At 39.6% G+C, this 27,144-nt stretch overlaps 1 protein-coding gene and 1 pseudogene across 1 annotated transcript; one reads left to right on the top strand and one right to left on the bottom strand.

Annotated features, from left to right (window-relative positions):
* The first annotated feature begins 461 nt into the window (after positions 1–461).
* LOC125961814 (endogenous retrovirus group K member 10 Gag polyprotein-like) lies at positions 462–10,121 on the top strand. The gene is made up of 2 exons (XM_049700838.1): positions 462–5,362; positions 5,523–10,121. Exon 1 carries the CDS (start codon positions 2,155–2,157, stop codon positions 3,148–3,150), a length of 996 nt encoding a protein of 331 aa, XP_049556795.1. The 5' UTR covers positions 462–2,154; the 3' UTR covers positions 3,151–5,362; positions 5,523–10,121.
* A 421-nt stretch (positions 10,122–10,542) lies between these two features.
* LOC125961673 (ferritin light chain-like) lies at positions 10,543–24,229 on the bottom strand (annotated as a pseudogene).
* Positions 24,230–27,144: the final 2,915 nt, after the last annotated feature.

The following is a 27,144-nucleotide window of genomic DNA, read 5'->3' as shown; positions in this document are numbered from 1 at the left end:
TCAGTCATTTTAGTGTCTGACATAATGTTTGGAACTATCAGTGCTTTGTTGGTTTATAGATGATGGCTTAAATTCTTTTCCTGGTCCGTTTCCTTCTTCCCTTCCCCCCACTTTAAAAATTCTCCTGTAACTTGGCTAACAAAAAACCAAGTCTGATTCAAAACCTCCCAGAGTGTTTCTCTTAACCGCATCATCTGGTGCCAAATGAAGATTCTTAGGAGTGATTATTAATTCTGAAGGGCACAGTTGTGGTACTGTCACTGATGATAATAATAATGGATTTTTGGCCTAGAGTTTTGACCTATTTCACCAGTGTTTTACTGTTGACTGCCCCTCTATGCTGCTTCCAAAAGTGATAGTGTGTGTTAAGATTTTTACTTTCATTTCTAATGTTTGTTTGTTTTTTTTAGTGAGTCCTGTTCTTCCTTTTTCTTTCAGCAGAAATGAAATCCCAGGTAAGTATAAGTATTCAAATATTTGATCAGTAAGTCACAGTTATCTCCAGTACATTAAATAACTTTCATCAAAAAACATGTTATAGGTAAAAAGCTCTGAAGGACCAGCTATGTATATGATAATTATGTTTCAGACCTTCTAGGGTATTATATATAATAACTTGTCTTCTGGACGTGGTCTTGAAGTCTTTATGGATTCAGTCTCAGTAGTAGCGAACTGCACTGCTACTTGGTTTGGAGTACAAATTAGACTTTAGCCCTCCTGGAGGTTGAGTTTTTGGTATTGAAAACCATAGGAATGAAATTATTGTATTTCAACAAAGGATCGAGGGCTTGAGGCTTAAACAAGGCAACATACGTGTGGGAAGCAGTCAGCCTTGAGGGCAGGTAAGGACATGCCAGGCATGCGGCCGCTGCTCGAAGGGACTGTCCCTACTTGTTCCCCTCCTTGTTCCATTCCATGGGAGATAAATCACCAGAGCCCAGAGATCAGAAAGAATGTAAAATGAGACAAGCAAAGCTGTCTCCCCCCTGCACATGCAGGTTATTTTTGATGCTTCTGGGTTTATGGGTTTCCTCCCAGGGAAGTTAACCTTGAGCCGAGACAGTCTGTAGATAATGTAAACCACCATCTGGCAACCTTCCGATTTCTAGTCTATATAATCTGCAACTGTAGCATAATAAAATTTGCCTTGCAACCATCAGTTGTCTTGGTCCTTCTGACCCCATCCGTCGGTGCTACTTCAGTTCCTTACCCCTTCCCTTCTGACCCTGGGCGGTGAGATCCTCTTTCTCCGGCTGGTCCGCGGCAAGTGGCACTCGAACAGGGACCTGAAGCGCGAAGGCAATTAAAAGAAAAAGAAAGTGCAGGTAAGAGAACCCTTATGCAAAATATGTGTGGCCACCAGTAAAAGTGAAACGAATAGAGGCATAAGGCAATAGTCAGAAGTAAAATAAGATGGGGCAAAAGGGCTCAAAGATGTATGAATTATTTGCTCAGGTTTTACTTTTGATGCTTAGAGCTCGGGGTAATAAAGTTTCTGAACTTTATTGTTGACTGAATTTTTACAGCATATCCATGGTGTATCTCCCTGGTTTCCTGATGGCGGCTCTGTTGACATAGAAATCTGGCAGAAAGTTGGAGAAGATTTAAAAAATTATTACGAGTCTCGAGGGCCTACTCATACTCCTGTTGTTACATATAGTTTGTGGACTCTGATAAAAATATGTTTAGATTCTTCTCATGATAGTGTTGATTTGAATGTAAAGTCAGAAAAACATAAGCCTCTGACAGAAGGAGAGACTGTATTATCAGCTACTGTGTCGCCACTTCCTAAACCGAAAGAGCTAATTAATTTAAATATTTTAGATGAAGAGGAACATTTTGACTTAACAGATGAGGCTTGTAAACATAAAAGAGAGAAATATCCTGAGGATGATTTTCTAATGGCTGTGATAGAGAAGTCAGTGAAAAAGCTGCAGGTTAATAAGGACTGTCTTCCTCAAAAATCCACATCTGTAAAAATGCTGAGTCCCTTGCAGCGCGCTGTACAAGGAGCAATAAAACGAGGAGAAGATCCTATTTTCTGTTGTCCCGTCATAGAAAGACCTGATCCTAATAATCCTCAACAAGCTACTAGGGAGCATCAGGCTCTCCCTTTGAAAGTTTTGAAAGACTGAAAATCTGCCTGTGCTCAATATGGGCCCACTGCTCCTTTTACTACTGCTATGGTTGACAGGAGAAGCTCTTCCCCCCGCTGATTGGAAGTCTATTGCACCAGCTTGTTTAAATGGTGGAGATTATTTAATATGGAAGTTTGATTTTTATGAACGGGCTGCTGAACAAGCAGAAAAGAATGCTGCCCATAATATTCCAGTTGATTATCATATGCTGATTGGGGAAGGACAATATCTTTCTTTACAAGATCAATTAACTTATCCCTTTGTTGCTTATCCTCAAATAAATCATTTGGCATTACAAGCCTGGAGGAAATGTCCTTCTACACACAAAACTGAAGATCTTTCAAAACTTAGACAGGGACCTGATGAACCATATGCTGATTTTGTAGATAGGTTGTCACAGGCGGTGGGGAGACTCATTGTGGACGGACTCACTGGTACAATTGTAGTTAAGCAACTTGCTTTTGAAAATGCTAATAATGAGTGTCAGGCTGCGATTCGACCTTGGAGAAAACGGGGAACATTGGAGGATTATATTCACCTTTGTGCAGACATTGGGCCTACTTATATACAGGGTGCTGCTGTGGCTGCAGCATTAACTAAAGTGGGGTTTAAAAACAATCAAAAGAAAACAAAGACTTGTTTTAAATGCGGAAAGGCAGGTCCTTTTGCTAGAGAATGTAGGTCTTTTAATTCTAACCCTAGTCCTTCCTTCCCTACTCAGAAACCTCCAGATGGTCAGAAAATCCCTGGTTTATGCCCTAAATGCAATAGGGGAAAACATTGGGCACAAGATTGTTGCTCAGTGGCCCACAAGGATGGGCCACCACTGTCGGGAAACTCTTCCCAGGGCCTTCCCCGGCCCCAACAAATAATAAGGGCAATGTCTGTGTATCCTCCTCAAATTATTAATCAGACATTAACCAAAAACAAAAACATACAATATCCTCGCTCTCCAGAGCAACACCAGGAAGCGCAGGACTGGAGCTCAGTACCTCCGCCCGATATGTATTAACTCCTGAAATGGGTCCTCAGGCCCTCTCTACGGGCATCTGTGGACCTTTACCCAAGGGTTTGATGGGACTATTATTGGGAAGAAGTAGTGTCACCATGAAAGGTTTAACTGTTATGCCAGGAGTCATAGATTCTGACTACGAAGGAGAAATAAAAGTCATGGCACAAACTATTAAAAATATAATAACTATTTCTCCTGGTGATAAAATTGTACAATTGCTACTTTTGCCCTTTGTACCTCATGGACAAATTTTACAACATCAAAAGAGAGAAACAAAGGCTTTTGGATCGTCTAATGCTGCCTACTGGATTCAGAAGATAGGGAAAGAACGTCCAGAAATGAAATGAACCATTAATGGAAAGGTTTTTTCAGGTTTGTTAGACACTGGAGCTGATGTCTCTGTTATGACGCAGATACACTGGCCTAAACGTTGGCCCATTAGTCCTACTATTACAGAACTTCATGGAATAGGACAAAGTTCTTCTCCTATGCAAAGTAGTCAGTTTTTTTTATGGCAAGATAGTGAGGGCCATTCAGGATATTTCCAGCCTTATGTTTTGCCTGGGCTGCCTTTAAACCTCTGGGGCCGAGATATATTAAAAGAAATGGGAGTATTACTTTATAGTCCAAACTCTCAAGTCTCTAATATGATGTTGGATCAAGGATTTCTTCCCACAAAAGGGCTGGGAACAAATCAACAAGGAACTGTCTATCCTATTGATGTGAAAATAAAAAATGATAGACAAGGTTTGGGTTTTTCTTAGGGGCCTTGGATTCTCCACTCACTGCTGATCCAATTACTTGGCTGACTGATGACCCTGTATGGGTGGACCGATGGCCCCTCACAAAGGAGAAATGAGAAGCTGCAGAACAATTAGTGCTGGAACAATTAGGGCATTTAGAAATTTCCAGTAGTCCTTGGAATACTCCTATTTTTATTATCAAGAAAAAATCTGGAAAATATAGGTTATTACAGGATCTAAGAGCTGTTAATAAAACTATGCTAATAATGGGAGCTCTTCAACCAGGCCTACCCTCTCCAACAGCCATACCACACAATTATCATCTTTTAGTTGTAGATTTAAAAGATTGTTTTTTCACTATTCCTTTGTTTCCTGAAGATAGAAAACATTTTGCTTTTAGCTTGCCTGCCTTAATTTTTAAGGAACCCATGAGGAGATTTCAATGGAAAGTATTGCCTCAGGGCATGGCAAATAGTCCTACATTATGCCAAAAATATGTGGCTCAGGCCTTGACTCCTGTGAGAAAAAGGTTTCCATCGTTATATCGCATACATTATATGGATGATATACTTTTAGCCACTGATAATATTTCTTTATTAGAGACTGCTTTTCAATTTTTACAACACTCCTTACAATCATTTGGCTTGGTCATTGCCTCAAAAAAAATTCAAAGACAATCTCCATTTTTATATTTGGGAAAATATATTGATAACACTACTATTAGGCCTCAAAAACTGCAAATTCGAGTTGATAATTTAAAAACATTAAATGCTTTTCAAAAATTACTTGGAGATATTAATTGGCTAAGGCCTTCCTTAAAACTTACTACTGCTCAATTACAGCCTTTGTTTGATATTCTTAAAGGTGACTCAGATCCTTCTTCTTCACGCTCTATGACTCCAGAAGGATTTCAAGCTTTACAAATAGTCAATAGATCTATCAGTTCTACACAATTAACTAGAATTCATACTCACCTTCCAATTTTCTTAATAATTTGTCCAACTCCTCATGTGCCTACTGCCGTCTTATGGCAAACTGTTGGAATTATTGAATAGATTCATATGAAATCTACACCCTCTAAAGTTATTAACCCTTATTATGAACTCATTAGTAATTTAATAATGCAAGGTAGAACTAGATGCTTACAACCTATAAGTATAGAACCTTCTCAAATTATTATCCCTTATTCAGTTAGTCAACAAAATTGGCTTTTTCAACATAGTAATGAATGGGGTCTTGCTCTTGCAGGATTTTCAGGTACCTTGGAATGCCATTACCCTGCTGATAAATTGATCCAATTCAGCAAACTTAACTCATATCTTTCCTTCTATAATTAGGCAACAGCCTGTTCCTCATGTACCTTTGGTTTTTACGGACGGTTCTTCTTCAGGAGTGGCTACTGTAATCATTGACGACGGAACAAACCTCGTTAAAGAAACTTCCTTGACTTCAGCTCAACGTGTTGAACTGTATGCTGTCATTATGTCTTTTAAACATTTGCCTTCTATATCTTTTAATTTGTTTTCTGATAGTAAATATCTTATTAGCTTGTGATTTCTTCTGGAGACTGCGAGCATAGGACATACTAATGACCCTGAATTATCATCCTCTTTTCGTTTGCTCCAACAGCTTATTCGTTCCCATGATGGTCCTGTTGCAGGTCTGTATATCCGTGCTCATTCTAACTTGCCTGGTCCATTGACTAAACTTAATGCGACTGCAGATGTTTTAACTCGATCTAAACGTGATCTTTATCCTGTACATTTTCCTCCCAAGAATAGAGTTGAAGTTACTCCTCCTCCTCAATCTCTTTTCCCTAAAGCAGGACATGTCCCAATTTACCGTACTCCTCCTTTCCGTTCGTCATGCTGTCAAGAATGGCTAATATACTGCATTCATTATCTCCATACTCTTGATACTCATGGTCCATGTCCTAGGCACCCTCATATTATGGTAAGTTATGATCAAACTGCTTCACAAGCAGCACAGCAGTTGCACGCTTTACACCGTCAGTCAGCGGCTACATTACACACACAATTTTCCCTTACTGGTGAAGCCGCCCCACAAATTGTTAAGCAGTGCCCACAATGCTTACCTCACCTTCCTGTTCCACATTATGTTGTTAATCCTCGTGGATTATTACCTAGACATTTATGGCAAATGGATGTTACTCATATCCCGTCTTTTGGGAAATTACAGTTTGTTCATGTCACTATCGATACTTATTCTGGTTTCCTCTGTGCTACAGCACAGACCGGAGAAGCTACTAAACATGTTATCACTCATTTATTACACTGTTTTGCTTTCATGAACCTTCCCAAAATTATTAAAACAGATAATGGGCCCACTGCTTTTGCAACATTTTGTAATTCATTACAAAATTACCCATATTACAGGCATTCCATATAACCCTCAAGGACAAGGTATTATAGAACGTGCAAATAGATCTTTAAAGCTAACTATTGAAAAAATAAAAAGGGGGGAATTGTATAGAACAACGCCACATAACCTTATAAATGATGCTCTGTTTATTTTAAATGTTCTCACTGTTGACAAATTTGGCTGCTCTGCAGGGGGAAGGTTGGTGGCTGAGCCAAGACTGGCCTCTCAATCTCCGGAGGTCCTCTGGAAAGATCCGTTAACCAGCACTTGGCGTGGTCCTGATCCTGTGTTGATTTGGGGACGTGGTCACGTGTGTATCTTTCCCAGATCAGCGCTTGGACCTTGCTGGCTTCCTGAGCGCTTAGTCAAGCAAATAGATGGCTCGCCACAGCTCACCTAGTTCAGAAGATGAAGAAGCTCTGCACCTCTCTGGAAAATTTGACAGTGTTGATTCAGAAAAAGAAGAAGAAGAGGAGACCACTTGCCAGGATGACTCAAAGGAGTGATGTTCCAACTTGGGGACAAATTAAACAACTGGTTTCATGAGCTCAAGAGTCAGTGAAACAACAGAATAATCCTGTTACACCTGTAACTTTATTTTTGGCTATGTTGGCAACCATTTCATGTGTTCCCTCTGTTAATGCAGCAACTTACTGGGCCTATGTACCTGATCCTCCACTATTACAACCCATATCTTGGTCTGAAGCAGAGTTTCCTGTATTTTACAATGATAAGTGTTTATGGGCCTCTTATTGGGAATATAAAACAAATCAATATGTCTGTAAATTATACTAACTGGTTTAGTACCCATCCTGTCTGTCTTAGCCCACTGAATCTGGAAACTGGATGTGTAAAGGCTATTAGTTATGAGCATACAGATGTTTATGAGGGAACGGATCAATCAGTTTGTCAGGCTCTCCAGGCATCCTTCGTTTTACAGGAACCAACATTACTCTTACATGCCCGGCTACCAGCCGACGAGAGGATCTTAAGGATACCATCATTTGGTATAAAATGGGCAAGCTATTAATATTAGAGGTCAAATCTCATACGCCTCACCACTTAGGGATTCCGCTATTACTATAGCCAAGGTTACAGGTGAAGATTCAGGAAATTATTTCTGTATGAAGCGTTTACTTGGAGGACAAGGGATACTTATAGCTGGACATAAGGTTACTATGCTTAACAGAAAATCAAAAAATCAATTGCCTCTCCTTATGACCGTTAACTTTCCTGCATCCACTTTTGAACGTTGCAATGCATCTTGGAATAATAACCAAATATGGTGTACTATAGATTATACCAAGGTGTCAATTCTTATCTCTTCTTTTCCCATCATAGATAGGTTTATCACATTTCAAAAGAACTGGGATATATGGAAACTAGCTCTAACTTATTCCAATACACCTGTTATAACTTGTGTTGCTCCTCCATATACACGTTTGTGTGGCTCTATTAACATTGGTAATTCTTCCAAAGGAGGATATAATATTAGCTGTGTTAATTGTATTTTTAGCAGTTGTATGTTCCCTTCTGCAGGAACACAATCTGTGCTTATACTAAAGCAACCCATGTATGTTATGGTGCCTGTACATCTGAGAGAACCTTGGTATGAAGATACTGGAGTACAGGCATGGGTGGAACTCTCTAAAGCCTTGCAGAGAAGGAGACAATTTCTTGGGTGGCTAATAGTAAGTTTACTTGCGTCGGCTGCTCTGTCTGCTACCGTGGCTACTGCCGGTCTTGCTCTTTCACAGAGTATTCATCATGCTCACTTTGCTAATCAGTTATCTCAACATACCAGTCTTGCTTTATCTTTACAAAGTCACATATATTTACAGATTAGTAACAAGTTAGATGAATTTAAAAACGCAATTTTGGGGATTGGAGATCAGATGGCAGCATTAAAATTGAGGATGTGTTTAGCTTGTCATGCAACGTATACATGGATGTGTGTTACTCCTTAAAAGTACAGTGACTGTATTTGGGAATGGGAAAAAGTAAAAATGCATCTGCTGAGTGTTTGGTCAGATAATAATATTAGTCTTGATCTTAAGAAATTAAATGCTGAAATTCAGGATATACAAAATACACATCTTGATGATGTTTCGCCAGAAGATGTAATTCAAACTTTACTGGATCATTTAAAGTGGTTAAACCCTCAGTCTTGGATTACTGGAAGGTTGTCAGGATTTATTACCCTGGCCATAATTTGCCTATTATTGATAATAATCTTCTCATGTCTGTTTCGTATCCTCATGCAACAGTACACTACTCTCGGCACTAAACTTCATGGAATTATTTTGCAGCAAAAGTTAAAAAATAAAAATGGGGGACCTGTGGGAAGCAGTCAGCCTTGAGAGCAGGTAAGGACATGCTAGGCATGCCGCCGCTGCTCGAAGGGACTGTCCCTACTTGTTCCCTTCCTTGTTCCATTCCATGGGAGATAAATCACCAGGGCCCAGAGATCAGAAAGAATGTAAAATGAGACAAGCAAAGCTGTCTCCCCCCTGCACATGCAGGTTATTTTTTTTATTTTTTGCGGTACGCGGGCCTCTCACTGTTGTGGCCTCTCCCGTTGCGGAGCACAGGCTCCGGACACGCAGGCTCAGCGGCCATGGCTCACGGGCCCAGCCGCTCTGCCGCATGTGGGATCTTCCCGGACCGGGGCACGAACCCGTGTCCCCTGCATCGGCAGGCGGACTCTCAACCACTGCACCACCAGGGAAGCCCAGCAGGTTATTTTTGATGCTTATGGGTTTATGGGTTTCCTCCCAGGGAAGTTAACCTTGAGCCGAGACAGTCTGTAGATAATGTAAACCACCATCTGGCAACCTTCCTTTTTCTAGTCTAGATAATCTGCAACTGTAGCGCAATAAAATTTGCCTTGCAACCATCAGTTGTCTTGGTCCTTCTGACCCCATTCGTCGGTGCCACTTCAGTTCCTTACCCCTTCCCTTCTGACCCTGGGCGGTGAGATCCTCTTTCTCCGGCTGGTCCGCGGCACACATGAATATATGTTTTTGTCTTGCTGTACTGCACCTGTGCTGTCTAGTAACAGATATTTTGTCTGCTAGTAGTGTTCTAGATTATGTCTTTCCAAAGCGCTGAGGCAGTGCACCTATTCTGTAGTTGCAGCTGATGCCTGAATGTAGCCTAGCTGACAAATTATTGATTAATAAGAACTTGAATTTCTCAAAGATTTGTACTGTTAACCAAAATCTGAGCAAGGAGTCTCAAAAGTAATTCTTAGCCAGAATTACATGTTAATGAACCATTTAACAGTGTGAATCAAGAAACATCAGTGTAAGGATTTCTTTTAATTTATTTTTTACCTGCTTGAAATATCAGTTAAAGTTTGCCAGCTTGGTTGCAGATGAACGGACGTTTGAAGTTCACCAAACTACTTAATGTGGGATAGGATAATAGACTTCCAGCGCCCTCAAGACTGCGACCTTGCAGCCATTTTACATAGCACATCCTCCTCCTATAGGGATGAACCTTTCCCTGGCCCGAAAAGTAGCAGCTCTGTTGAAGCTTTGCTTATTGTAACAGGCTTTTGTTTCCAGGTTACATGTCTGTGGAAGACTTAATTCTGAATAGAGATATAGATATTACTGGAAACTAATTGTTTTTTCTATTATACTCTGATTTATCAAAAAAGTAAAACATTTAAATTGTGCTACAGAAATTCAGAAGTTGTCTTGCAATCTTTAAACAATAAATGAATGAGTTGCCCTTAAAAAAAAAAAAAGGATTAAGCAGTTAAGCTGTTGGTCCCACATCAGACAAATTTTCCTATACCTTCTGTCAATATTGTTAACAGAGACTGTTATTTTATTAATCCTTATGATCCCATGATTCTTTCTTTCATGTTTCAGGGCACAGCAGGTGAGAGAGTGGATTTGTTAAGCTGGGTGGGTTTATCCTTCTTTTATGCGTTCATTCAATTTTGTGTTCATTTGCTTATTGTACACACATGGCAATAGAAGCTGCTAAAGCAATCATTGCTATTCTGCAAAACAACAAGGCACAGAAGCAGATGTCTTATTTCTGAGATTTCTCCCCCCAGGATTATTATGATTAAAGATCCTTTCCCCCACTCCCTGGAGAGGACAAGGGGCTGGCTGCTCACTGGAGGTTTTTTAATGACTTGGGGAAAGGCTCAAATATCCCCCCATTATGGTAATCCACCCCAGGGGCAAACCACACAAGAATATTATGAATTTATTGTATTTTTCTATCCTTGCAAAGGTAATACTCAGCTCATTAGAATATGAAAACTATACTGTCAAATTTCAGAATTACATGGATGAAGAAAATCACCAAAGTGGCATCATATCACGTGTGTTATAGTTGTATTTACTATATTGACTATATTAACTATGCTGTGTTAAGAATATATTGTATAACTATATATTGAAAAGGCAAAATGCTGTAACTTATTTCAGAGAAAATAATTATGTTGGCAAACCCCAAATTGTACATTGTAGACAGGTCCTAGGAAAAGAAGATTTAATTCATAGTGGACAAGAGGTTAGCTTCTGTTTTCAGCCATGTGCTATTTCAAGAATTAAACGTCATGAATAATACAGGATATAAGAGGAATAGTCTAAAGACGGAAAAGCACATTTTGATTAGGAAAGAGAATTTATGGCTTAAGTCCTTTTTTTTTTTAAGGAAAACTGCCTTATTACTATGAGATAAGAAAATTGTTTCCTTCTTTTCTTCCTTGCTTTCTTCTTTTTCTTTTTTTTAACCTTTTTAATTTTGGATATTTGACCTCTAAGCTGAGATGACTGAAAATGCCTCCTCTGGGCATCAACCTTTTTGAAAGACTTTTTCCCCCTCCCTAAGGGCTATTTGTCTCTTGGAGGCATTGCCTACATTACTCACCAAGAGGCAAGCACTTGTCCTTGCACTAAATGCTGACATCTCCTGATAAGAGGGAAGCTGCAAAGTAGAAGAATTGAAGGTCAATATGTTGATATTGGTCTCAAGAGCATTGATGTACATTTGTGTATTGGGGAAGGGGAGAGAAGCTTGAGAGTGGGCCAGTGGGGAGGGGTAAATATTTTGTGATGCTGTCTACCTATGGGCTTATAAAGTTTACAGCTGCATTAGGAGGACAAGCATTACCATTAGCATGAAAAGCAGGGCAGACCTCAGTTGCAAAAGCTTCTAGCCATACACATAGGGCAATACGTAAATGATACACCTTATTGCATTCACCCATTCACCCTCCCCTGTTCATGCTAATTGGAAATTTCAATCCATTTCAGAGAAGTAACACAACTATCGATCATTTTCCCTGGCACGAATCTTCCTAGAGCTCACGCACTAGCCCATGTGTCTTAGATTTAATATCTGCTCACTAGCTGGATTGAAGCCAAGAGGTGGTTCCCAAAGTTGCTGCACATTAGAATCACCTGGGGAACTCTGAGCCCTCCCTGTGCCCAGGCTCCTCCCTAGACCTACTGAATCAAAATCTCTGGGGCTGGGACCCAGACACCAATGTTTTTCTTAAAAGCTCTTTAGGTCATTCAAATGAGCAGCAAAGCTTGAGAAGCAGCCCAATAACGGGAACAACTTATTTCACACAGATAAAGTGGGGCAATTCATATGTTAAAAGAACATGAATATATGTCCATGCCTCTCTCACGCTTTGTCACAGTTTACCCTTCCCCCTCCCCATATCCTCAAGTCCGTTCTCTAGTAAGTCTGTGTCTTTATTCCTGTTTTACCCCTAGGTTCTTCATGACATTTTTTTTCTCAAATTCTATATATATGTGTTAGCATACGGTATTTGTCTCTCTCTTTCTGACTTACTTCTACACTGTTGGTGGGGATGTAAATTGGTGCAACCACTATGGAAAACACTATGGCAGTTCCTCAAAAAGCTAAAAATAGAGCTACCATGTGATCCAGCAATCTTACTCCTGGGCATATATCTGGACAAAACTATAATTCGAAAACATACATGCACCCCTATGTTCACAGCAGCACTATTTATAATAGCCAAGACATGAAAACAACCTAAATGTCCACTCACAGATGAATGGATAAAGAAGATGTGATATATATAAAATGGAATACTACTCAGCTATAAAAAAGAATGAAATAATGCCATTTGCAGCAACATGGCTGGACCTAGAGACTATTATACTAAATGAAGTAAGTGAGAAGGAGAAAGACAAATACCATATGATATCACTTATATGTGGAATCTAGAATATGATACAAATGAACTTATCCATGAAACAAACAGACTCACAGACATAGCACACAAACTTGTGGTTCCCGAGGGGAAGGGGGAGGTGGGGGAGTGATGGATTAGGAGTTTGGGATTAGCAGAGGTAACCTATTATATATATGATGGATAAACAACAAGGTCCTACTGCATAGTACAGGGAACTATATTCAATGTCCTGTAATTAACCATAATGGAAAAGAATATGAAAAATTATATATACGTATAACTGAATCACTTTGTTGTACAGCATAAACACAACATTGTATATCAACTATACTTCAGTAAAATAAATTTTTAAAAAAAGGAAAAAAAAGAACATGAATATATATATATACATATATTTCTTTTTTTCCTCTTTATTCTGTTTGTGTTTCAAATAGGCTTTTTTTTTTTTTCCTTCTGCAAAAAGCGTTATTGTTTCCATTTGGTCCAAGGCTTGGGAGAGGGCTCCAGGGCGGTTAAAAAGCTGCCTAGTAGCTGCAGAGCAGGGCTTCAGGCAGAAGCTCTGATGCCAGAGGGCCTCCTCGGAGGCCGCTGGACTTCAGAGACTCCTGTTTGTGCTCGAGGGTGAGCCTTTCAAAGAGATACTCGCCCAGCACAGCCTGCGGACCAGCCAGCCTGCGGAGGTTGGTCAGGTGGTCGCCCATCTTCTTGATGAGTTTCACCTGCTCCTCCCGGAAGCGGCTCTCCAGGAAGTCACAGAGGTGGGAGTCTGCGCGGGCGGAACCCAGGGTGCGCAGATCTGATAGTGCCTGGTGCAGGCTCTTCTCCCTAAGAATGGCGGCTTCCACCACGTCCTGGGTTTTACCCCACTCATCTTGAGAAGGCTTCCGCACATCCTGGAAGAGGGCGCGGCCACAGCACTGGTTTTGCATTTTCAAGAGATGCTGGGCGCCCTCACACTTCTCCTCAGCCAGTTGGCGAAAAATGTGGCCCACACTGTCCAGAGTCCCATTGTTGCTGTCGAAATAGAAGCTCAGAGAGAGGTAAGTGTCCCCAGATGCATGTTGAACAGGCGGTGGACGGCGGCCTCCACCTCGATGGAATAATTCTGACGAACCTGGGAACTCGTGGTTGATCAGTGATAAGGAGCTAAGCTCAAAAAACGGTGTTGGCCTGTCCTGGAGGCTGAGGATAGCTGAGTGGCTGATTCCAAAGGCTGCGACAGGAAGAAAGGTTGGAGGGTGGTCGGGGGCTGGAGCAAGGAGCGTCCCTGGGTCTGTTCATTCCAAACACTGTTGAAGCAAAAGACAGAACTGCAGGACTGCCGAGCGCACTGCCTCAAATAGGCTTTGATATAAATGAACAAGAAGTCCAAGCAAGGACAAAACTTACCCTTCCCCCCACCAAAATAGCTGGCGATACTAGAATCTAGACCTGGGAAGGGATTCTTCCATTACTTTCTGAACATTCCAGGCCACTAGAGCAGTGGTTCTCAAAGTATGGTCACCTTGTAACCAAGCAGTACCCTATGGGGCCTTCCTAGGACAGACCCATCCCCCATAACCTCTGCTGTAGTTCCTCTCTGAAGTACTCAGATAATAGTATCTCAGGCATATTTCTTGAGTTTTCAGATGCTCAAAACCACCACCCAGTGGAAGAAATTAACTCCTTGATGATCATGAGCACGTAGCCCCCAGACCTTCTGGCACCTAAGGATGGATAATGTTACCTGCCCTGTGGCCTCAACATAACCAATCAGAGGATTGTGCACGAGCTGATCACATTCCCTGGGACGTCCCTCCCTCACCTGGCCTTTAAAAATGCTTTGCTGAAATCCTTTGGAGATTTCAGGGTGTTTTGGAACTCGGGCCACCCCTCTCCTTGCTCGATCCTGCAATAAACCTTTCTCTGCTCCAGACTCCAACCTTTAGGTTTGTTTGGCCTCACTGTGCTTCAGACACACGAACCTGCATTCGGTAACAACCTGACCAGTTTTACCAGCGTCCCCTGATAATGTGTCAGATATTCAAGTTTTAGGGCCCTGTCCCAGCCCTATGGAATCAGCAGCTCTGGTGGGGCTCAGTGATCTCTGTTATAACAGGCCCTCCAGATGATTTTTATTCACCTTAAAGTTTGAAAATATCTGCATTGTCAGCTGGCCAAAGCGTCCACCAGCAGGTGAAGGGGAGTGGTGCCTGGAAAAGATAGGGACCAGCCAAGGCAAGTACAGCAGCATTTGCCGTGGTAGTAATGGAGAATGCCTTTTCTCCACTGGTTGGCACAGACTAGGATCTGGGAGCAGTGGCAGGGTTATTTAGGATGCTTTACATTTCAATGTAGAGGGACCGCTGTCCTGGTTTGCCAGGGACTTCCCCTGTGTGAGCACTTAAAATCTCATCCTGGCAAACCCCTTAGCCCTGGGTTTGAAAAACATAGGGAATAACATGAAATTTAGGGGAAACATGATCTAGGTTTTGGGCGAGTCACAAGTGCTAATTAAAGCTAAGCAAGTATGGACAACACTAGCGTTCTTTAGCCCTTTGCGGGGAGGTAAATCTGATTGGGTGAAAGGACTTACTGTTAAGAGATCTTTGTAGAAACATCCCCTTCTGCTTAGTCCGCTGGTTCTCAGTTCTGGCTAGACATTGGCATCGTCTGAGGAGATTTAAAATGATTTTATTGGTCTACGATGACCAACCGTCAGTGTGAGGGTTTTTAAAAAGTGCTTCAGATGATTCTAATGCACAACCAAATTTAGGTGCCACTGCTTAAGCTTTTGAACCGCTGCTGCATATTTTCACCTCATCTTCCTATGAGAATATCCAACTGTAGTTGAGGTTTGTTTTTTTTTTTCTTTTTCTTTTTTTAACTGTCTTATTATAAGATTTACTGTCTTAAATAAGGTTGAATGTACAGAAAATCTTGCTAGTCCATCTGGTATAGCTGGATACTTAGAATAATATCGTTAAGATATATACCATTTAAGTATTGTGACTGGCCTTTTTGAAATTAACATATGCATTGAATTAGTATGTTCTCTTTTGAAGTTGTTATGTTGGGGAGCTATACCTCTAATCTGCCATTGCTAAATATCTGGACACCTCTTATTAGGAATTGCTTTTAGAAATCTTTAGGAATTAAAACCAAGATTGCTGTATTATTTGTACTGGAACCACAAAAACCTCACAGAGTTCCCCCGCTGTACCTTCTACCCCCATCTCTAACCCTTGGCAACTTCTAATCTGTTCTCCATCTCCACGGTTTTGTTATTTTAAGAATAATATGTAAACATAATCATGAATTACTTAATCTTCGGAGATCGGCTTTTCAAAATTTTTCCCTCGGCATCATTCCCCTGAAGTTCATTTCAATTTTTGCGTATATTAATAATTTGTTCCTTTTTGTTGCTCGGTAGTATTCTATCATAAGATTTTATCACAATTTGTTTCAACATTCATCCACTGAAAGATATTTGGGTAGTTGCCAGTTTTTGGCTATTATAAATAAAACTGCTATGAACATTTATGTGTAAGTTTCTGTGGGAACTTAATTAAGTTTTTGTTTCTTTTGGATAAATGCTCAAGAGTACAATTACTGCGTTGTAAATCATTTACAAACTAATATTATTTCTCAAGCTTTTTGTGGATTCCTTGGTATTTTCTCCATTTAGATTATCATCTCATCTTCAGATACAGACAGTTTTACTTTTCCTTATTCAGTATAATAGGATATATTACTATTCAACATTCAGTAGGATATGTTCCTTCCTATGCAACGTAGTAGGAATAGTCCTTTTATCTTTTAAATAAACTTTTTAAAAATTTAACTTTTAAATTTATGTATTTATTTATTTTTGCTTTATTTTCTTACTAGAACCTCCAGTGATATATTTAATAAAAGTGGTGAGAGCAGATATCAGTGCCTTTTTTCTGATCTTACAGAGAAAGCATCCAGTCTTTCACAGTTAAATATAATGTCGGTATAGGTTGTTTGTAGATCATCTTTATGAGTTTCAGTATGCTCCTTTTCTATTCCTAGTTTGCTTGGAGTTTTTTTTCTTCTTTTTTTAAAATCATGAATGGGATTGGATTTTGTCAAATGCTTTCTCTGCATTAATGGATAGGATCACATGACTTTTCCCCCTTAATCTATTGGATATGGTGGATTACACTGTTTAATTTTCAAATATTTAACCAACTTTGCATAACTGGAATAAATCCCACTTGGTCATGGTATATTATTCTTTTCGTATATTTCTGGATTTAATTTGCTAATATTTGGCTGAGGGTTTTTCAGCCAATTTCATAAAAAATATTGGTCTGTAGGTTTCTTTCTATACTATCCCCGTCTGGTTTTGATATCAAGGTAATACTGGCTTCATAAAATTAATTAGAAACTGTTCCCTCTACTTGTATTTCTTATCAAATCATGTAAAATTGGTGTTAATTCTTTGTCTTGGGTAAAAGTGAAACATCTAAGCCTGAACATTTCTTTTGGGAGTTTTTAAATGAAAAACCAGTGTTTCTAATGGTTACAGGAAAATTGAGATTATCTATTTCATCTTGGCTGAGTTTTGGTAGTTTTGGGTGTAGAAACATTGGCCCATTTCATCTACATTTTTGAATTTATAGTGTAGACTTGTTCATAGTAACTTGTCCCTCATTAACCTGCAGGATATGTCATGGTATCCCTGGTTGCATTTCTGATATCTGTGATTTGTGCCATCTCTCTGTTTATCTTTATCAGTATTGCTAGATCTTTATTGGTTAGATTGTTTATTTCAAAGAACCAGCCTTTTGTTTCATTGATTTCCCCCCCTATTTTCCTGTTTTCAGTTTCATGGATTTATGTTTCATCTTTATTATTTCCTTCTTTCTGCTTGTTTAGTGTTTTTTCCTCTTCCTTTTTTTACTATTTTAATATAGAAAATTAGATTATTGCTTTGAAATATTTTCTTTCCCAATTTAGTGCTATAAACTTCCCTTTCAGCATTGCTTTCACTTCATTCCACAAACTTTGATCTGTTGTATCTCCATTTTCTTTTATTCTATGCATTTAAAATTTTTTCCTTGATGCTGTCTTTTTTACCCATGAGTTATTTGGAAGTGTGATGTTTAGTTTTCATGTGATTGAAGATTTTCCTGTTGTCTTTCTCTCATTGATTTCTAGTCTGATTCCATTATGGCTAGAGAACATACTCTCTATGATTTTAATTCTTTTAAATCTCCTAATGTTTTTTTATCGCCCAGTATATGGTATATGAGTGAATGTTCCATGGACACTTGAATATGTATTCTGCTCTTACTGAGTGTGTTCTTTAAATGTCAGTTATATCCTGTTGATTGATGATGTTTTCAGTTCTTCCATATCCTTGCTGATTTTTCTCTCTGGTAGTTGTATAAATTGCTGTGTTGAAGTCTCAAATAATAATTGTGGATTTAAAACTTTCTCCTTTTACCTTTTTCAGTGTTTGCTTCATGTATTTTGAAGTTCTGTTGTTTGGTGCACACACATTTAGTATCACTAGGTCATCTAGGTGGATTATTCCTATTATCTTTATGTAATGACCCTCTTTGCCCCTAATAATTTCCTTTGCTCTGAAGTGTACTTTATCTGATATTAATATAGCCATTCCTGCTTTTTCTGATTAATGTTCACATGATATATCATTTTCATCCTTTTACTTTGAACTACCTATATCATGATGTTTAAAGTAAGCTTCTTATAGACAGTATATAGTTGGATCATGCTTGCGATTTTTTAATCTACTCTTCCAATCTCTGTCTTTGACTTGGTTATTTAGACCATTTACTGTTAATGTAATTATTACCATGTCAAAGATTTCATCTACCATGTTATTTTTTGTTTTGTCTTTTACCTTAGTTTCTCAATCCTGTGTTTCCCTTATTTTTCCTTCTTGTGGGTTACTTAAACATTTTTTAATAAGTCCATTTTAATTTAATTCATTTATAATCATTTGTGTATACTGTTTGTATAGTTTTCTTACTGGTTGCTTTTGGCATTACAGTATACATATGTAATTTATCATAGCCTACTGGAATCAGTGTTCCATTACTTCAAGTGAAGTTTCAAAATTTTACTTCCATTTAGGTCTCTTAATATTCCCCAGTTTTAAAGTATGATTTTCTGTAGTATTTCCTTTCTCTACATTGAGAACCCCATCAGATGGTGTCATCATTTTTGCTTTGACCATCATATAGAATTTAAGAAACTCATGAGGCTCATGATAGTCTCTTATATTTACCCCATTTGTTTTCACCCATTCCATTGTTCCCCTTTTCTTTCTGAAGTTCCCAGTCTTCTGTTATTGTTTATGTTTTCATAACAGTAGGTGATATCTTGGATTTCCAGTGCAACTGGATATGAGTTTCAGGAAACACTGAGCCTGGCTCACTTAATGCTACTGAGTTGGGGGGTTTGTATATGTTGGGCCTGTTGGCACAGCAGATGCTAGCAGATTAGACTAATGTTGATGGGACTAGTGCCACAGGAGGATGGGTTCCCATTCAGGCTATGCTGCTGCTACAGTAGATCAAGTCCCCCTCTACCCCAAGTGTGGGGCAGTGACCTGCTGCTGTCACTGCTTTGTATTAGGCTCCTTTTGCCTCAGGTGTGTGGTGGGATCCCTTGGAAGCTGCTGCTGCTGCTGCTGTCAATCACAAGGTTAAATTCATTTCAGAAATACTTAAGTATAAATATATAGCCTGGCTCTTGTAGGACCTCTGTATTTTTTTTATTGCTTTCATACAAATTATCCCAAATTTAGTGACTCAAAGCAACATAAATTTATGACCTTACAAGTCTGACATTGGTCTCAATTGAGTAAAGTAAAAGTGTTGGCAGGATCGACAGATGAATGGATAAAGATGTGGCACATATATACAATGGAATATTACTCAGCCATAAAAAGAAATGAAATTGAGTTATTTGTAGTGAGGTGGATTGATCTAGAGACTGTCATACAGAGTGAAGTAAATCAGAAAGAGAAAAACAAATACCATATACTAACACATATATATGGAATCTAAAAAAAAAAGAAAAAATGGTTATGAAGAACCTAGGGGCAGGGCAGGAATAAAGACGCAGCCATAGAGAGTGGACTTGAGGACACAGGGACGGGGAAGTGTAATCTGGGATGAAGTGAGAGAGTGGCATGGACATATATACACTACCAAATGTAAAATAGCTAGCTAGTGGGAAGCAGCCACAAAGCACAGGGAGATCAGCTCTGTGCTTTGTGTCCACCTAGATGTGTGGGATAGGGAAGGGAGGGTGGGAGGGAGATGCAAGAGGGAGGAGATATGGGGATATATGTATATGTATAGCTGATTCACTTTGTTATGAAGCAGAAACTAACACACCATTGTAAAGCAATTATACTCCAATAAAGATGGTTAAAAAAGAAAAAAAAGTGTTGGCAGAGCTACATTCTTTTCTGGAGGCTCTTAGGGGTGTTTCTGTTCCCTGAACTTTATCCGCTTCCAGCGGTCACTTGTAGTCCTTGATTCAGAGTCCCCTTTCTCCACCTACAAACCCCAAAATGTTGCATCTCTCTGATTCTGCTTCTATTAGGACATCTCTCTCTTTCTCTTTCTACAGTTGGGAATGGTTTTCTGCTTTTAAGGACTCATGCAATTAGATTTGTTCCATGAGGTAATCCAGGATAATCTTTCTATCTCAAGGCCTATAACTTCAGTCATATCTGCAAAGTCCTCTTTACCGTGTAAGGTAACATATTATTGGGTTCTAGGGATTAGGGTGAGGGCATTTTTAGGAGCCATTATGCTGCCTACCACACCCTTAACAAGTGACCTTGAGAAAATTACTGAGACTTTAAAGCCTTACTTTCCTCAAACATAAAATGGAAAGAAAGATAACTAATTAATATCATGAAAGTGAAACAGTATATATGAAATCAACTAATTCAAAAAATAAGAGTTCTTCTTTTTATGATTGGCATGATTCTCAGAGTTCAGTTACTTGAAGAGTTACTTTTTTTTAAACAGAACTAAGGAATTTCAGGGTTCAGGTGCTGTAAGATTGTCTGAATTATCTGAGTAACAATTAGCTAAGCACAGGTGTAAAGCATTTGATTTACTCCCTGGTGTCCTTTATCTTCTCATCCCACTAAATCCATATCCCTTGTCTAGCTCCAGCCAGTAGAGTCAGAGCTTGTTTTACTGTTTAACTAAAGTTCAATTTAAATTTGCTCTACATCTCCAGATTCTCAGCCCTGGTTGCATATTATAATCACCTGGGGAGATTTCAAGACCTACTTGATGCCAGAGTTTTACCTATCATGGATATTTGAGGAGGGACCTGGAATGAAATGCTCTAGCTTATGGTTTGGGGAGCCAAATCATAGTCTACACTGAGCCAAACCATTTGCGAGATCACCTCTGAAAAGGAATTTATCTGTGGTGACTAATGCTCTTCCTTTGTCAGTATGCTTGTCCCTCTTTGGGGGAAAAGAAGAAGGGGGAAAAAAAACCCAGCGGTTGGGCTCCCTGAATTGTAACCTGATGCTGTTGAATTAGTGTTGGCTCAGAGCGCACATCTTCGGATACCCATTCTCTCGCCTGCTTCCTTGCATGAGCTTATATCCTTGGACAGTTTTTTATCCACCACCCTCTTTTGCTTCTAATCTTAGCAAGTAAAGTCTCTCCTTAATGAAACAGCATTTCATGAGACTTACTGGGAGCATAGGTCTGTTCCAGACCTATCCTATGTTAGCTAAAGCAGATATAAGTGATGTATTTTTGGCATTCATCCTTGTGGGTTGGAGAGTGAAGACAGAATTTTATCCTTCAGGTGTCATATGACTCAGCAAATGGGCTCATTCCCTCTACTGCCTACCATGTAAAATACTGAGGGTGTTACCTCTAGAAGGTATCTTCTAGGTATCAAAATAGTTCAGATAAGTCATATTTCTCAGTAAAAGGTGACACAACTATGGCTTAGGTGGTGAATTTTCCATGTCAATTTGTCTGGGCCACCATGCCCAGTTATTTGGTCAAATATTATTCTGGATATTTCTGTGATTGTGTTTTTGTGTTTTTTAAAATTTTTATGTTTTATTTATTTATAATTTTTGGCTGCATTGGGTCTTCGTTGCTGCACGTGGGCTTTCTCTATTTGCAGCAAGCGAGGGCTACTCTTTGTTGTGGTGTGCGGGCTTCTCATTGCGGTGGCTTCTCTTGTTGCAGAGCATGGGCGCTAGGTGCACGGGCTCAGTAGCTGTGGTGCATGTGCTTAGTTGCTCCACGGCATGTGAGATCTTCCCAGACCAGGGCTCAAACCCGTGTCCCCTGCATTGGCAGGCGGATTCTTAACCACTGTGCCACCAGGGTAGTCCCTGTGATGGTGTTTTTGGATGAAATTCATAATTAAATTTGAGGTGGACTTTGAGTAAAGCAGATTATCCTCCATAATATGCATGGGCCTCATCCAATCAGGTGAAGCTCTTAATAAAGACTGACCTCCCTGTCGCAAAAAGGAATTCTGCCAGAAGACTTACAGAAATTGAACTGCGACTCTTCCGAGAGTCTCTAGACAGCCTAACCTGCAGATTTTGAATTTACCAAGCCTCTATTATTGTGTGAACCAGTTGTTTAAAATCTCTCTCTCTTTCTCTATCTTTATATAGATATGGATATAGATCTAGGTATCAATATCGATATCTAGATCTATATCTCTCAGTATATATGGGCACATTGTATACACATGCTGTTGGTTCTGTTTTTCTGGAGAACCTTGACTAATACAGTGGCCCATATAAATAAAAGGACGAACCCAAGTTCACCCAGGTAGAAAGTAGTACAATGAGAACTGGAACTTAAGGCCTCATGACTCATTCAGCTGTGAACACTGACCCAGAACTGGCGTCCGCACACTCTGGCCCACTGATCAGATCTCGCTTGACTCCTGGTTTTGTACATAACGTTTGGCTTGAACACAGCCGCATCCATTCATTAACGTATTGTGCATGGCTGTTTCTGTGCTACAGCAGCAGATGGGCAGTTGCAATGGAGACGTATGGTACAGAAAATCCAAAATATTTACTATCTGACCCTTTACAAAAAAGATCTGCTGACCCCTGCTCTAGGATGCCATCTGATTTCTGATAGCACCGAGGAGAATAATTCATGCACATTGGGATAGATTGTTAATCTCATGTCCTCCTTAGGTCAAAGATCTCTTAAATGCTTACCCTTGCAATAGCCAGCTTGGGGAGCACTGTCTGAGGATGCAGAAATATTTCTTGCCAGGTCTTTCCAATCCACACTGCTCCCTGACTATGGTTCTTAAAACCCGTTTTTTTAAAAATTTTTTATTAGAGTATAGTTGATTTACAGTGTTGTGTTAGTTTCAGGTGTACAGCAAAGTGAATCAGTTATACATGTACATATATCCACTTTTTTTTTTTTTTTTTTTCAGTACGCGGGCCTCTCACTGTTGTGGCCTTTCCCGTTGTGGAGCACAGGCTCCAGACGCGCAGGCTCAGCAGCCATGGCTCACGGGCCCAGCCGCTCCGCGGCATGTGGGATCTTCGCGGACCGGGGCACGAACCCGTGTCCCCTGCATCAGCAGGCAGACTCTCAACCACTGTGCCACCAGGGAAGCCCCACTTTTATTTTTTTTTTTGGAGTCTTTTCCAAATAGCCCATTACAGAGTACTGAATGGAGTTCCCTGGGCTAATAAGAAGAGCAGGTTCTTATTAGTTATCTATTTTATGTATAGTAGTGTGTATATTTCAGTCCCAATCTCCCAATTTAGCCTCCCTGCCACAATCCCCTGGTAACCCTAAGTTTGTTTTCTACATCCGTGCCTCTACTTTTAAAACCTGTCTATTTTAACCAACTACCACTCATTGCTTACTGTCTCTGGCTTCATGTACTTGATAATAAATCTACTTCTTGTTCTATCCTGGATGACATGTTCCAAGGACTGAGATAATATCTTATTCTACATAATTTGTCCTTGATATTGTCTATCTTGGGGTCTTCATCTATGTCCCAAAGAAGACAGTCACTCTGTCTTCTAGTACTACTACTAATACCACATTTTATGGCATGAATTTGACCCAATGCACTGAACTATCCCTTTAGAAGCTGTACACAACCTGTCACTGGGTTTTAGCACAGGGGTAGAACTCAGATTAGTGATCATATTTAAACAAATCTACTTGACCAGAAACTTTTTGTCTCACCATTTATTACACAAGTAACTTCTGTCTTTGCATCTATGATGTAAATATTTTTAATTTCCTAAATTATCTGAAAAATTATTTAGAGCTTCCATTTCAGTAGGCATTGGAATTGCTGTGTTATGACTATTTCATTATTTTATTTCCAAGTGTTAAATTAGGCTTCAAGCTTTGGCCAAGAGTAGACAGGAAAGGGTTTCAAAGAAATGAAGAGTGGGAAAAACTTCTGATGCAAGGGAGACTTAATAAAGATTTGATTTTGAATCAATAATTTATAATAAAGGTTTGAGTTTGAATCAATAATTTATGTCATTGCAAAATAGCTCCCTGGTAAAATTCCATTCTTTGGTAATCATTAAGTACAGAAATTAACAATCAAAATATGCAGTGATCTTCTTCATTTTCTAAAAACAAACCTATATCTAGATGAGAGGAGAATTCATCTCATAACTCAGGCTCTGGACTTACGACTCCAAGTCCTGTCTTCTTTCAACCGTACCTGCTAAGTTTCTGTCTAACTTCTTGAGCATGAGGTAATGCCGTCAGCTTTCATCCCCTTCCTCAGTATATAGCTTGGTGAGTATGAGTAAGGGATCTAAAACTTGAGAACCTGGGTTCAAATCTTGACTCTAAAATTTACTTGTTGAGTACTCTTGAGCATGTTATCTGTTTTTGCCTCAGTTTTCTCATCTATAAAATAGAGATACCATTATTTCTCTCAGGGAGTTGCTATGAGGGTGAAAGAAAATTCATACAATGCAAGAATTTATCAGTTCTTGGAACACAATAAATACCGAAAAATAATGTTAGCCATTATCAAGGCCCCCTCATTTTATGGATAATACAGATTAGTTTATATAGGTCTAATATTTACATATACATAAACATTTTGTACCTATGTGTGTGTATACGTTCTTCTTAGAAATTGAGCAGTCAACATTCACATCTAAAAATCTGTGCTCTGTGAAATGTAGAAATCCTGTGTACAGACACAGTGCTATAGTTATCTATTGCTACATAATAAAGAAGTCCAAACTTAGTGGTGAAATAAACAAAAATTTTAATATGTGCCCAGATTTTGTGGGTCAGCAATTCAAACAGTACACAGAGGAGATGGCTCGTCTCTACTCCATGACTGATATCTGAAACCTCAGCTCATGAGGATTCAGATGGCTGGGGCTGGAATCATCTAGATAATTTTAATTCACATGTCTGGCCCTTGAAGACTGGGCCCAACAAGGACTGTTGACTGGAGTGCCTATAGATGGCTGCCCAGGTGGCTTGGACTTCTCATAACGTGGTAGTTAGGATTCAAGATAGAGTATTCCAAGAGAATGAGTGTCCAGGGTTGAAGCATTCCACGAGAATCATGCAAAAGCTGCATGACCTTTTATGACCTAGTCTTAGATGTTACATAGCATCACTTTCATTATATACTATTGCAGGCGTTGGAGACCTTTTTCCATAAAGTGTCAGACAGTCAATATTTTAGGCTTTACAAGCCATACAGTCTCTTTTGCAACTACTTAGCTCTGCTGCTGTGATGTGAAAACAGACACAAACAATACATATACTAAGGAACATGGCTGTGTAATAAAGCTTCATTTATAAAAGCTGGTAGAGGCCTAGACTTGGCCCACCAGCCATAATTTACTGACCCCTGCTGTATTGTTTGAAGCCATGGAAAGCCTGCCCACATTCAAGGGAAAATGCCCACATCTGGATGCGAAGAATGGCAATGAATCTGAGACCGTGTATTAAAACCACGACATATGGGATATTTATAAGAGGATCTGTCTGCATACCTAGTTTCTCCCATGTATGCTGGATATGAGGTATTGGGACATCTTACATCTCTGTAAGCCTGGGTCAGGGTCAACGTTGGAATCTGAACTCAATGACCTTGATTTCTGGAATAATCGGTAACTCTGATTATGATTTGCTTACACTCCTTACCCCAATAAATATACCACAAAAGATAGATTTCAAGTAAACAATTGCTTTATGGCAGAGTTTTATTAAGTCTCCATTGACTGAATTATTCCATTTTGGTTGGAAAGCATGAGCTTTTTTCTTTCCTAAAGAGATCTGCAACTTTTCAGATGTGGCATTTCATTCTACTGAGAGGATGATGTAGGTTTTTATAAACGGAAAAAGCAGGGCAGGCTGAGTTCACTCAGATCGTACTAGTGCTTACAGGAATAACCGAAACTGGAACACAGGCTTCCAGGTTTTCCTGTCCTGTGCTCTTTCCGGTAGGTGCCATTGTCTGCTGGGTCTGGCAGTAATAATTTCTGACCTTTACCTCTCTATGCTCTTGTGAAGTGGTTTGGGGCTTTGTTAGCTTTCTTATGAGTTTGTACTAAATTGTGTCCATAAAGTAGGCTGAATTCCTCAGGGAAGGATGATAGCTGTTACTGTGTTATTACTGCAAATGTTGTGTTGGTTACCTTTTTTCTTTTCTTTTGTCCAGTTGTATCCTGAACTTAAAAGTTATATTATCCGAAATGAAAGATGTGCATCTGGTAGAAGAGACTAATTTAAGGGATGAAAATTCCTGATGATTGCTTCAGTCAACCCTTAATACACACTGAGCTTCATTAGTAAATAGACAACTCTCAGACCATTCCCTTGGAAGAGGTCGCATAATCAGCCTTTGTGTTGATTTCGCATTCTGTTCGGTAGAGACAGAACAAATTAGAATAATTAGCTGGTACAGGAAAGCACAAAGAACTTTCTTCTGTTTTTGTGATGCATCCCGTAATAAGGGTTGAAAATGAGACTGGAGGTAAGAACGTGAAACTCAGAAGGGCAAAGGAGAGAGGATATTGTTTCTTTGAAAATATTCTTTCAGTGTTGGCCCAGAAGAAATATGAAGCTGAGGAAATTTTTTTTTTAATGATGATTTTTGTGTTGATGATGTGAGTGTGGAAATAGTAAGAATCAGGAAGCAAGCATCCTTTTCCACCAAGGACTTGGGAGCAAATGAAACCATAAATACTCCCCGCTCTTGGAAACCGTTTTGGAGCAGTAATCAGAGAAGGGTAAAGGCAAAGCCTCAGGGCAGACGTGTTCAGAGCAAAGGGATAGGAGAACAAAAGGAGAGTGGATATGTTTAGAGCTGTCATTTTGAAATTTACCTGCTTCTGATTCAGTGCTGCTTTGCTGCTCTGTTGGTCCAGTGGAAATCCTCAAAGCAGGAGCAGCCGTATTTTAAAATAATAAGGGTAGAGCAAGTGACTTTAATCCAGGTCTCTTTAGCTCAGAAGCACAGAGGAGAGTGCGAGGAAAGAGTGAGGCCACAAGGAATTGTTCACTGGGTACATTTTCCCCAAACCTCACTAACTGGGAGAAACTGACCACTGGATTATGTGCCTTGAAGGAAAGCAAATATGTTGAAAGCAAAGAGTGTGGAGCTTGTTTAGAAAGCAAGCTCTATCCTTTG

This window comes from Orcinus orca, chromosome 17 (assembly GCF_937001465.1).
Source record: "Orcinus orca chromosome 17, mOrcOrc1.1, whole genome shotgun sequence".
In the NCBI taxonomy this organism is placed as follows: domain Eukaryota; kingdom Metazoa; phylum Chordata; class Mammalia; order Artiodactyla; family Delphinidae; genus Orcinus; species Orcinus orca.
Note: the sequence above shows the minus strand (reverse complement) of the source record. Positions and strands in the feature narration are given on the sequence as shown.

Bases quoted from the DNA above. Each gene is read 5' to 3' on its own strand.
- LOC125961814 (XM_049700838.1), top strand. From the start codon at position 2,155: ATGGGCCCACTGCTCCTTTTACTACTGCTATGGTTGACAGGAGAAGCT.